The sequence below is a fragment of the Dromiciops gliroides genome, chromosome 1 (assembly GCF_019393635.1).
Source record: "Dromiciops gliroides isolate mDroGli1 chromosome 1, mDroGli1.pri, whole genome shotgun sequence".
Classification (NCBI taxonomy): domain Eukaryota; kingdom Metazoa; phylum Chordata; class Mammalia; order Microbiotheria; family Microbiotheriidae; genus Dromiciops; species Dromiciops gliroides.
The window spans coordinates 718,124,494-718,137,950 of record NC_057861.1 but is presented as its reverse complement, the minus strand read 5'-3'; the positions used below and the strand labels follow the sequence as shown (position 1 = coordinate 718,137,950).

At 39.7% G+C, this 13,457-nt stretch overlaps 1 protein-coding gene across 1 annotated transcript in view; it reads right to left on the bottom strand.

Annotated features, from left to right (window-relative positions):
- Positions 1-13,457, bottom strand: part of IL5RA (interleukin 5 receptor subunit alpha) — a 49,313-nt gene that overhangs the window by 25,282 nt on the left and 10,574 nt on the right. The window contains exons 9-11 of the mRNA XM_043976976.1: positions 4,647-4,776; positions 4,091-4,278; positions 1,518-1,663 (exon numbers count right to left, since the gene is read on the bottom strand). Coding sequence (XP_043832911.1) covers positions 1,518-1,663; positions 4,091-4,278; positions 4,647-4,776 — 464 coding nt within the window. The remainder of the gene's footprint in view (positions 1-1,517; positions 1,664-4,090; positions 4,279-4,646; positions 4,777-13,457) is intronic.

Genomic DNA, 13,457 nt, shown 5'->3' with positions numbered 1-13,457 from the left:
TCCAGGAGCAAATATAAATTCCATTTTTTGTCATTTAAAGCCCTTCACGACTGAGATCCAACCTTTCTTTCCAGTCTTATTACACATTACTCCACTTCATATACTTTATGATTTCGCTAATCTGGTCTTTGTAATGTTCTGCAGACATCATACTCTTATCTCCCACTTCTTTGTCTTTCTTTGGTATTTTCTTATGCTGGCATGCCTTAGATGCAATGAGAAGTTTTCAGTTTTCTCTATTTTCTTTCTTTCTTTCAAAATTCAGCTTAACTTTCTATATTAAGATTTTCCTGAACTCACTACTACCTCCCCTCCCTGCCCAATAACCTTGAATCTATTTTTTTTATTGCTTTTGTATGTACTCATATATGTACCTGTTGTCTCCTCTACCCAAACTGTATGTAATGCCCTCAAGGTTAATAACTGATTCACTTTTATCCTTGTACACTCAGTGCCCAGCACATCATAGTTGCTTAATAAATGTTTGTTGATTCATTCATTCATTCATTCATTCATTCATTCATTCATTCATTCATTCATTCATTGGCAGAATGGTGGTACTGTTATCCAAAATAAGATGACAAGAGAGTAGGCTTAGTTGGGTAGGAATATGTTGGAAACAGTTTCAAAGTTTGAGGTGCCAACAGGATACAAAGATGAAGATATCTACCAGGCAGCTGGAAATGTGAGTCTGGAGCTTAAAATGGACTTGAGAGCTAGAGATATGAGGGCGATCTACAAGGTGGTACAAGTTGATGGCATAGGAGTAGGTGATATTGCCAAGGGAGAGAATATGAAGATTTTTTTTAAAGCCTATAAAGTTGACTGGAGACGGAGCTAGGGGAAATCCATACTTTGGGGGTAAGAATGAATAAGGAGAGAAAAAACAGTCATAGATGTATAAAGTGAACCATCAGTGCCTATGGCACAAAAGTCAAAGAAGTTAAGAGTTTCAAGGGCAAAAAAAAAGTGATTAACAGTGTCCAATGTAACAGAGATGTCAAGGATTGTGAAGATTAAGAAAAGATCTTTAGGGGCAGCTAGGTGGCACAGTGGATGGAGCACTGGCCCTGGATTCAGGAGGACCTGAGTTCAAATCCAGCCTCAGACACTTAACACTTACTAGCTGTGTGACCCTGGGCAAGTCACTTAACCCCAATTGCCTAAAAAAAAAAAGAAAAGATCTCTGTATTTGGTAGGAGGTCATTATTTAAATTAAAGAGAGTGGTTTTATAGATCAATTGGCCCAAAAGCCAGATTGTAAGGGATGGAGGAGTAAGAGGATCATCGGGGAGTAGAGAGAGTAAGTAGAGAGTGCTGTTTCTAAGAGTTTGGCAGGTAAAGAGAGGAAAGAAATATACCTTATGGAACAGGGTTTTCTCAGAGGAAGTCATCTAGTCTATGAAGATTGAACCCCCATCCTTGGCTTCATAAGCATTATGGTTCAACTAGGGAAATGGTAGTAGATAATTAACGAAGCCCTCCAAAGTGTATGCAACATCATCTCTTAAGATTACCTGTGAATAATCCTTTCTTATATTGTAGATGTTCACTTCGTAATCAAAACATTTTCTAGGAAAGTTAGAAACTGGTTTCTCCCACTGTATAACCAGACGATTTCCTTCTATTTTTGCAGTGACATTCACTGGAGGATTCACTTGATCTAGATTTGAAAATAAGAACCAATCTCATGAGAAGAAATGCTCCCAGCTGCTATTTCAAAATTGTAAGGCATTTTCTAGGATAGAATACTACATGTGTACAATCAACTTCAGGAGCTAGCAGGGATTTTGGCAACTAAATGGATTTTTAAACATATTTAAATGTCTCTGATATGAGCATAAATCAAATCACTGTTTGCAAGACAACGATATCTACCCATGACCAAGATCATCTCCAAGGTGAAAGGTAAAATTTCTCCTAGATAGGGTCATTGCTTAGGAGAATTCTTCCTCAGCCTTAAAGATGTCCTGGTTTCTCCCTTAATAGAATTTAAAGTTTATGACTGCTCTACTCCACTCCCAATGAGATTACAATGCCCTCTCAGTTGCATTATAAGGCCTTATTTGCCTTATGATTCAGTCAGTGTAGACAGTCAAGATGAAATGAGTCAGAATGAATGGAAAGTACACAGAAATGGGAAGGAGAGGACCTAGGTTCCAGTGACTAACTATGTGACCTTGGATTGTTCATTTCCCCTTTTGGGCCCTCAGTGACCACATCTATACAATTTGGGGGTTAGATTAGACCTAAAATCCTTTCTAGTTCAAAATACTCTGATTCAACAGAATCATTCATCTGAATAAAGCTCTTCCCCTTTTGAAGATATTTTTCATCTGTTCTCTCACTTAGTCTTCTCACCGAGGCCTTATAAGGAACATAAAGGAGGTGGGTATTACTCCCTAAACCGCAGGTCAAGTCATTAAATAAGAACTAGAGGAACTTCAGAGCTCAACTACACCCCCTCTATTGTAACAGATAGGGAAACAGAGGACCAGAGAGGTGAAATAATTTGCCCAAGGTCACTCAGTAGAGTAATAAAGTCCAGACTAGAATTTAAATCTCTCTATTCCCAGTCTAGGCCTTTTTCTCTCATTTTCCTGGATTTCAGAGAAGTTAAATGCCTCCTTTTAGGTCACACAGATGAGTAGAAGGTATGGATAGGGAAAAACCTCTCTGATTTCTCAGATAAGGAAACTCTCTACCAATACAGGTTGACACTTTCTCTGAAACATTGATAGAGAGTTGCCTAGAGCAGTGGTTTCAAACTCAAATAGAAACCCTGAGGGCAGCATATTGACTTAGAAAACCACAAATTAACATTATCTGTGTTGTATTGTATTTTTATTTATTTTTGTTAGATATTTCCCAATTACATTTTATTCTGATTTAAGTGGGCATTTAGGAGTTTTGCTGGCTGCCTGTGGAGGTTAAGGGATTTGCCCATGGTCACCCTGCAGGTTGGTGTCAGAGATAAGATGTGAATCCTCACTGGGCCTCTATCCACTTACCACACTGCCAATGGTAGAATTAAGATTCCAATTCATTTTTTCTGATTATCAGTGCTGGGTCCTTTTCACTCATCAAAGAGTCTCATAGCCAAGAGGATACTTGGCTAAGAAAGTGTGGGCTTCTCTTTCAATAAGTCTATTAATAGCCCAATCAAAGGCCATGGAATAATAAAAGTACCAGACTTGAAGCCCAAAGACCTGAGTTTGAGTCTTAGCTATCCATCATGTTTAATAACTCTATAACCTTAGGAAAATTACTCCCTGAGACTCAGTTTCCTCATCTGTCAAATGTGTGGGTTGGGCTTGAATTCTTTATTCCTTTCCAGTTCTAATCTTCATTGATTCTATGGATTGTCATACTCTATCTGACCCCATTTCATTAGATTTAGTTTTGTCACCTATATCTTTTCACCCACATTTCTGCAGGGGACATTTTGGGATATCCAATAAAATGTCAGTGGTCATAACTGTATAAACAGTCTTGCAATATAGTGGACCTCATTGTGTCATGTCTACTTATTTATACATATCTAGACATAAACATCAAAGAAAATGTTGACACTTAACCATCAAAGGTTGACCAACCCATGAGGCCTATAGCAGGGTGCCAATCCTATTCACCTCCCTGTTATAGAGAGGCTGTGGTAGAGTAGATAGACACCAGATATAGAGTTAGAAAGTTTGGATTTCAAGAGGCTCTGCCATTTATAGTTGAGTAAACTTGAATAAGTCATTGCTTCGCTAGGTCTCTTCATCTATAAAATGGGGATGGTTATAAGAATAAAGTGAAAAAATATACATGTGAAAGAGCTTTAAAATTCTCAAATGCAATAGTTATATTGCCTATACATAAATATACAATTATAAAATACAAGTCATAACTCTAAAGGTCTACCACTACCACAGGGGCAGTGTGTACAAAGGGCAGGTCTTTGGGTCAGAAATATCTGAATTTAAATCCTGCCATAGGCACTAATTATGCAATCCTGATCAGTTTCTTATCTGTAAAATGACGGGTTGGTTGGCCTCACTGGTCTCTAAGGTTCCTTCTGATCTATGATCCCATGAGTCTTCCTTACCAATAGCATGAAGGTCAAACAGCCGATCCAATGGTTTGATGGCAATTTTTTTACTTGAGCCATTAACGTGTACTGCCAGCTGGCCACGCCCTTTTCTATCTATGGCAGTCTCTGGAAACCAGCAAGCTATATTTCTATTCCATGAATCTTTTTTATATTCTTGGCATTCTTCAGTGTATATGTCGAACCTAAATTGTAATATGGATAAGCATAATAAAATTACTTAGCGATTAATTAGTTAATTAAAGAAAATTAATTAAATGCATATATGTAAATAGACATTAAGGGGACTAGGTGGCTCAGTGGATAGAGACTGGGCCTGGAGTCAGGAAGATCAGAGTTAAAATTCAGCCTCAGACATTTCCTAACCTCATGACCCTGCAGGTCATTTAATCTCTGTTGACCTTAATTCACTGGAGAAGAAAATGGCAAAGCACTCCAATATCATTGCCAAGAAAGCACCATGGACAGTAATGGTGTGCTAAGGTCCATGGGGTCACAAAGAGTCAGACACGACTGAACAAATGAACAAAAACACATAGACACAGAGCTGAACCTGTAGAACAGGAAGTACTGTGTATCCTCTGGGGCATTCTTGCCAACAAACCAGGTGCAGTGGAGAGATACGTCACCCCGTAAGATGTTAGTGACACAAGTCAGATTCACAGCTGAAGTCCCAGGAGCTCCTGTGAGATCAAAACAATGTTAATAATGGATATCCCTAAGACTGAAATGCACTAAAGCAGAGTGGATAAAAAGCTGGCCTTGAAGACAAGAAGACCCTTGCCCCCTCTCTCCTAGGCTGTTGTGATAGTCTCCAAGTAGGTCACCCTATTTGCAGTCCTTTCCCCTCTTCAATCAATCCCTCCTTCACACAGCTAACAAAATAATCTTCCTAAAGTACAGCCCTGATGATGTCATTCCCTCAATTCAAGAATCTTTAGTTGTTCCTGGTTGCCTTTGGGATTATCTGAAATTTAGGGCAAAATACAATCTCTTCATCTACGGAAGAAGGAGAGGAAGGGAAGGGATAGGGCACCTGAAGAAGGAGTTGTTATTGTTGTTGTTTGTCCTTTGTTCTCAAAGAGGACTGTGACATCAGGATGATGTCATGACCTGCAGTGCATTTAGATTTAAGTGAGGGAGGTCTGTGCAAAGTCACCAACCTCATTCTTCTCCTCCAGAGCCATCTAGGTAGGTCCAGTGGCAAGATATATATCAGGATGACTGGAGATGGCCCCAAATGTTATGGGGAATTGGAGTTGTGACTTCCCCAGGGCCTCACACCAGTAAGTGTCTGAGGTGAGATTTGAGCTCAGGTCCTCTCAACTTCAGGGCCAGTGCTCTTATTCACTGTGCCACCCAGTAGGATTTAAATTTTAAAACATTAAAAAGTGAGGTAGCCATTCTAGGCAGGGGAACGTATTTGAACAAAGATGAGAGAACATAAGGCCTTTTGGGGGAGACAGTGAGGCCAATTTGGCTAGAATAAAGGATTTGCGTAGGGAAATAGTAAGAGCCCTGAGCAGAGCTAAAACCTCTCTAAAGCAGCAATGAGCAGAATTGTCAGGGATTGCTCAGAATGGGAGAAAAGCCCTCATCAAGCCCACAGCTGCACTGGCTCTATAGCTATGGGAGTTCCAGGAACACATTTGGCTCCCAGAACAATGGGCCTAAAAGACAAGAATTCTATGAAACCAAGTTAAAAAGTAACACTCTGGAGAGCTCCACGGTCTGGAAGCTGATCTGCGGAGATTTTTTATGTTCCAGCGTCACAAATGCTAGCAAGCCTCCAGGCCAGCAATGAAATTGTCATAAGTGAGGAAGAAGGTCTGTTACTGTCAACAGCAATCCCTAAGAATGCAGCTGCAGAGAGTCCCTGAGCAGAAGAAAAATATGGGCAATTGAAAAATTCATCAGATGGGGCAGGCTAGCAGCTTGTTTGGCAGACAATTCAAAATGCTGGGACAGATACAAGCTGGTTGAGTGAATGTAAAGGTATTTTTAGGGACATAAGGTAACACATTAAGTGAAAGAGTAGGCTCAACAACTGATGTATGATGACTTAACCAACCAAATCAACCATCATAAAACCAGTTCAGTTGTGCATAGCTATGATGGTCTACATGAAGAAATCTTTCCATTCACAGAAAGACTGGATGAATTGTACTGAAGTCCATTTTAATGTTATCAAAGGAAAGTTCTCCAAGCCTTCACCTCTTAGAAATATCTTTTAGTGGTGATTTGGATCTACTCTGCTAGTTCAAATCATAGGGGACTTTTTCATTATTAATGGCTTTCCTTCAAAGTGTGTTTAAACCTGGTTGGTGTTAAGGGCTAAAATTCTAGCTAAACTGTCCAAAATATCTAATGAGTGGTCGCCATCTGTTAAGGGCTAAAATTCTAGCTAAACTGTCTAAAATATCTAATGAGTGGTTGCCAATAAATTATAAGCTTTAGCAAGAGTTAGACTTTTAAGCATTTATTAAGGAGAATAAGAATTTGGTAAAGAGAGAGAAAGGCCTAGATTCCTATCTATTAAAGGGAGAGCATATTTCTAGCTCCCTTCTCCACCAGAGTCCAGAGGACAAAGAGAGCGAGACTGAGCGCCAGTCTCTTCCTTCCTCCTCCCACTAGTCCGCGTCACTTCCTGATACCAAAGAAAAGACTCCTGGTCTTGCCCTCAAAGACCTTCGCTTCATGGGCAGAACTCTTCTACAGTAAGTCTCCAGCAGGTGGCGTTATTCCAATCGTTACATTGGGAAGAAACTTAGTTGGTTTCTTAATATGAGTCAACCCATGGCTAGAATGGCTTCTTGTATATCCAACACTCCTACTCTATGCTCATTGTAGGTGCATTTGCATATACTCATCATAGAATATTTGTTGAACAAGGGCAAAGGTTGATCCATTAGCCACAAGGAACAAGGGCAAAGGTTGACCCATCAGCCACAAGGAATATAAAGATGATGTTTCTCAAAGAATGAGAAGGCCCTTCAGACTTTGTTTTCAGTGACTGATGTAATTCTAGAGCCATGGGACTGGATAACATGGCCACTCATGGCTTCTTTCAGGACTATGACATAGACAAGATGGCTGTTTGGAAATACGTATTAATAAAACAAAACTAAGAAGACAGCTGCATCACAACGGAAGAAATGAGATGGTGGTGATTATGATGATATTTGTATTTTTCCAAGCATTTTCATGCTTGTCATCATCATTTCTCTTTCTGCCTAAAAACCAGGCCAACTGTTTCCAGGTGTGTTCCCATGTCCCAGAAATTTAAAGTATATTTCTTTCTTTTAAATTTTCTCTATTTTTTTTTTTCTTTTTCAAGTGTTCGACTGAAAGTAGCATTAATTCGGGCAGCTAGGTGGTGCAATGGATAGAACACTGGCCCTGGAGTCAGGAGGACCTGAGTTCAAATCCAGCCTCATACACTTAACACTTAATAGCTGTGTGACCCTGGGCAAGTCACTTAACCCCAATTGCCTCACTGCCCCCCCCCAAAAAAGTAGCACTAATTAAAGTGTTTATATACCCTAAATTTTCTTTGTAAACTAATAAACCAAGCAGTGGTTCTTATACCTTTAGCCTCAGATGGTTCACTCTTAATGCCATTTCCAACTCTACCAACTAAGTTCCCTTCATCAGTTTTAGAATTCCCCAAACCATTAATATCAGTCTGTGAAGAATTATCTACTAATAACTACAAATTTACTGTGAACTGACTGATTCCCCATCCAGTCCCCTTACCCAGGCAGATGAATTGCCTGGGGCTGACTGTCTTTGTCATTTCCAGATTCTTGATGGACTTATGGACCTTCCCCCAAGTAACATCCCCTCCCAAAGTTTCCCCACCTTACTCCCTGGACTTTATGATTATTATGTTAAAAAGTCCATCTACATTAAGTAGTTTCTATTTAGAGTTAGTAGGGTCTATAATTAATTTAGGAGCAATTCTATTGCTTTTTTTTTGTTAAAGGTTCATTTACATTAAGTAGCTGTAGAAATTTTTTGGTTCCCTTTTTGTTCCTTACCCCATAAAAAGCCTGTCCTTTGTTCCCATCTTTGGGTATTCCTAGCTTCTGAGCTCTGTGATACCATGACCTCTGTCCCGATTAAAGACCTTATTTCTCCTATATTAATTGTTTCCTTAATTTCCAGGTTAACATTACTAAGCACCAGCTGGACATTATAGGACATATGGTGGTGATACAGTATAGTCCCCATCCCCAGAGAATTTACAATACTGATGGGAAGGCAAAACAAATATAAAAATAGGTGATAACGTACATTTTTAGCGCCCTTTAAGACTCACTGAAATCGTTTCATAACAACTCTGTGAGGTGAGTTTTCAGATATTATTATCCCAGAGAATCACAGAATTGAAAGGGACCTCAGAAGCCATCTAGTCCACCCAATCCCTGAAGAAAAATCCCTTCTTCAATTTACTCCAACAGTGGCAAGAGGAGAGGAGAAGAGAGTGTATCAGAATCAGGACTTGATCCCAAGGCTTCATGGCCACAAGGCCAGCTCTTCATCTACAACCATGATGCCTTCCTGAGGGAGAAAATAGAGGAAGGAGAACTGAGGCCTTAGTGAGGAACCTATGCTAAGATCTGCAGTTATCGGCCAAGAGGGGAGTCAGAGGAGAGAGAAGGAACACCCAGAAATAGGATAAGGCAGTAGTTCTCAAACTTTTTGGTCTTCAGACTCCTTTACACTCAGAAATTAATTAAAGACCTTGAGCCAAAGAGTTGTTGCTTAGTTGGCTTATATGGAGATTATTTCCTGTATTAGAAATGAAAACATCTTAGCCTTATAAATAATAAATAGTTTTGACTTCATGGATCTCTCCAAAGGGTCTGTGGACCTCAGGGATTCTTATTTCACACTTTGGGAATCACTCATGAGGAGAACCATGGTAGGGCAGGGACAAATTGACCTCTAAGAGAAGTAAAGTGCTGTTGAACAATAGAACATTAAATTTGGAGTCAAGGGAGGCTTGCATTTGGATCCCACCCCAGACCCCAATGGGATTAAACCACACCTAGATAACAGACTTTGCCTTGAGCAACTTGAGTGAGGGGGTTTGCATTTCTTTCTCTGATGTTATCTCTAGAGTTCATTTTAATATAGACCACTTTCAAGTCTGTCAACCAATAGATTTAAATAATGCTAACCACTTAGATTTGTTTGATCTATAATTACCCAATTAGCTTTGATCAATGTATTAAAAGAGGATAAAAAAGCTCTTGGAAGATGCCACAGGAGGGCTTTTGGGTTGACTTCTGGATCCTCTTCTGGGTCTCTCTTGGTTCTCTGAGACCACATGGTCTCTCTTACAAGATCTCTCTCTTGGGTCTCCTTGGGCACACATGCTGTCTCTCTGGGAGACTACATGGGTGTCTTGGGGGCTTTTCCCCTGCTCAAGCTAACTGGCATGCTGAAGCTCTCTCCCTACTTTCTCTACCACTTGGCCTGAGATGATGAGAATTAACATTTGCTTACCCAAAACTGGTATCTATAGTAATTATTTTTAAATGTCACAAGCCTCTGACATCTGAGAAAAAAAAAAAATGTTGCAGACCCTCACATGGTAATAGTTGTGCTAATAATGCCCATTCATTGAAGAAAATACATTAAAAAGTTGCTATGGATTTAGTAACGTTTTTAAATATATGCATATACCAGCAACCACATCAGCTTCTATACACATGAAAAATTGTAATATGTAGGAGATGGGTCATTTATTCATTCTACAGAGGGTACATTTTAGTGCCCTTGAGGTAACTTTGGTCCCCTTCCCCATCTTCATCTCCACCTATCCAAGTATCAGAGAATTTTACATTTGAAAGATATATCAGGGACCATCTAGTCCAACCCATATCTTAGAAAGAAGTTCCACTGCAACATACCCAGTAAGTGGTCATGCAGCCTCTGTTTCATGATCTCCAATGACAGAGAACTCACTTCCTCCAAAGGTAGTCAATTCCAACTTTAATTGTTAGTAAGTTTCTGTTTACATTTCACCTAAATTTACCTCCTAGCTTCTCCTTCTCTCTGTAACTTTCACATACTGTTCCTGGTTTTACCTTTGGGGAGAAACAATAAATCTAATCTCTCTTTCACATGCAAGTCTTTTAAATGCTTGAAGATTGCAAACACATCCTCCGGAGTCTTTTCCAGGATAAACAACCTCAATTTCTTCACCGGATCTTTATATTGACATAGAATAAAGGCTTTTTATCAACCTGATAATCTTCTGGATACTCTCCAAGTTAAATTGTGCTACCTAGAACTGAACAAAATACTCCACATATAGTTTGACCTGGGAAAGTATAGTAGAACTACCACCTCCTTATTCCTGTGTAAGGGTAGGGTCACAACCATCCCGTTTGGCTTTGGTGCCTTAACTAGTTGCAAAAACTTTTTAATCAAATCAAATAATCAGGTGTGCAAAGACAAACCATATCAAGTTGTTTTTTTTTTTTTTTTTAGTGAGGCAATTGGGGCTAAGTGACTTGCCCAGGGTCACACAGCTAGTAAGTGTTAAGTGTCTGAGGTCGGATTTGAACTCAGGTACTCCTGACTCCAGGGCTGGTGCTCTATCCACTGCGCCACCTAGCTGCCCCCCAAACCATATCAAGTTACAAAGATGGGAGATATCAAGGAGAATCTTTGGCTCTATAAGCATCTCAGAGTTGGGAATCCAGGCAAATGAAAGCACCAAGAAAAGGTTGTCTCCTTTCTCAACTTCTCCTCCAAATGCCTTTTTGTCCACAGACCCTGTAATCTGGTATTTTGCTATCTGAATGTTCCTAGTAAATTGAATTTTGCCTCAACCACAAGAGGCCAGGGGTTAACTAGAACTAAATATAAATATAAGGCTACATAGAGAGCCTAATATCAGGAACTTTCCCAACTTCAGGGCTGGAGTGATTGCAACTGAACTCAGAATTTTTCATCTAAAACACATTTTCTAAAGCTGAAGAGGAAAAAATGATATGGATGGAAAGACCCATTTCATTGCCTCCTATATTATTGTAACAGGGTGTAAAACCTATAAGCTATACCTCTCTTTATCAAGCTGAAAAATCACATTAGCTTTTTGAGTTGCTGCATCACATTGTTGACTCATATTAAACTTGAAGTTCATAAAAAATACGCAGACCTATTTTTGACAAACTACCTTACAATAATAATGATGATGACAACCAATAAGATGATGATGGTCAACATTTATATAGCACTTTAAGGTTTACAAAGTGCTATATCTCATTCTATCTTTACAACCACCCTGTGAGTTAAATGCTATTATCATTCCCATTTTTTCAGAGAAGGAAAATGAGACAGAGGTTAAGTGACTTTGCTCAGGACCTCTCACTGCACTGTACTTTACTTATAAAGTCAAATCTTTGGAATTCAAGTACAATGCTAAAATGCCATCCTATTAGGTTCAGTCCCGGGCTTTATTCTATCTGTATCTTTTTGGAGCCTAACTTGGTCACCCAGTGTATCAGCTTTCTCTCCAAGCTTTGTGTCATCAGCAATTCTGATAAGCATGCCACCATGCCTTCAGTCAAGTCATGGCAATTACAATTGCAATTACAAAGGATCATTTGTCAGCCATTTGTGTTCTTCCCTTCCCAGTGCAAGGATATTTTTTTCCTTGGAAGAGATAGAGACAGAGACAGAGACAGAGAAAGGAAAATAAGGATGAATCATCATTGCCTTCTGTCTATGGTCAATTCTTATCATTCCATCTGTACCAAACAGCAGACACATCCTTTCCTTGATCCCTGTCTTTTCTCCAATATAGCTTTAATAATGAGGGCAGCTAGGTGGTACAATGGATAGAGCACTGGCACAGGAGTCAAGAGGACCTAAGTTCAAATCTCACCTCAGACACTTACTAACTGTGTGACCCTGGGCAAGTCACTTAACCCCAATTGTCTTAAACATCTGAGACCATCTCCAGTCGTCCTGATATTTATCTTAGAACTAAACCCAGATGGCTCTGGAGGAGAGAGTGAGGTTGATGACCTTGCACAGATCTCCTTCACTTAACAATTCACTGCAAGTCATGACATCACCCTGATGCCACTGCCTTCTTTGAAAATGAAGGACAGGGGCAGCTAAGTGGCGCAGTGGATAGAGCACTGGCCCTGGAGTCAGGAGTACCTGAGTTCAAATCCGGCCTCAGACACTTAACACTTACCAGCTGTGTGACCCTGGGCAAGTCACTTAACCCCAATTGCCTCACTAAAAAAATAAAAAAGAAAAGAAAAAAAGAGAATGAAGGACAAACAACCACTTTAATAATAATAGCTAGCAGGGCATCTAGGTGGTGCAGTGGATAGAGCACTGGCCCTGGAATCAGGAGGACCTGAGTTCAAATCCAGCCTCAGACACTTAACACTTACTGGCTGTGTGACTCTGGGCAAGTCATTTAACCCCATTTGCTTCACCAAAAAACAAAACAAAACTATAATAACAGCTAGCATTTCCATGGCTCTTTAAAGCTCACAAAGTGTTTTATAATGATCTCATTCGATCTTCACAACAACCCTGGAAAGTAAATATTGCTGTTGTTCCCATTCTGCAGATGAAGAAACTAAAAAAAGAGAGATGTCAAGTGATTTGTCCAGGGTCACATGTGCAGTGTACAAGGCAGGATAGGAACTCACTTTTTCCTGACTCCAAGTCCAGCACTCTAGGCTCTTTTCAAGTTTGCTGCCTAGAATGATCACCCCCACCCCAATCCCCTAGACTTTTTGTTGTCCCTAGCTTTCCTCACCAGCCTAAGCTCTTGTTAAGCTTTAGTGCTCCTGACACTCTTCTTATAGAACTATGCCACATGTCTGTGATCATCCTCTTTTATCTGCATTTGCTTTCATCTTCTGTAAAAGACATTTTAAAATTTATGTTTGTTGCTTAGTGCTGTGAGCATTCAAATGGCTCTCTTTAGACTGCTTCAATTCTTTCTTATCAGAATTATTTTCTTCTGTGTCTTCAGAAGTTTGTCCTTGAGTCTTTCCCAGTCCCCCTGACTTGACTTATCATGTAGAATTTTAATCCATTATATCCTACCTAGTCCTCCTCTGAATCCTTTGACCTCGGCCCTTCCCAAATTCAGTGTACGGTTCTGATGATGACTGGCTTTAACCTTTCTCTATCACAAACACTAAGATGGAATGGTCACTTTTCCCAAAGATTCCCATCCCTTCCCCCCAGCAAACAGTTCTTTCCTGTTAGTGAGAATCAGAATCCAGAAGAGAATTTTCCTTTGTTTATTCCTTTCCTTTTTGAAGAATAAAACTTTAAGTAAAACTAAACCAGAAATTTAATTGAACTGATA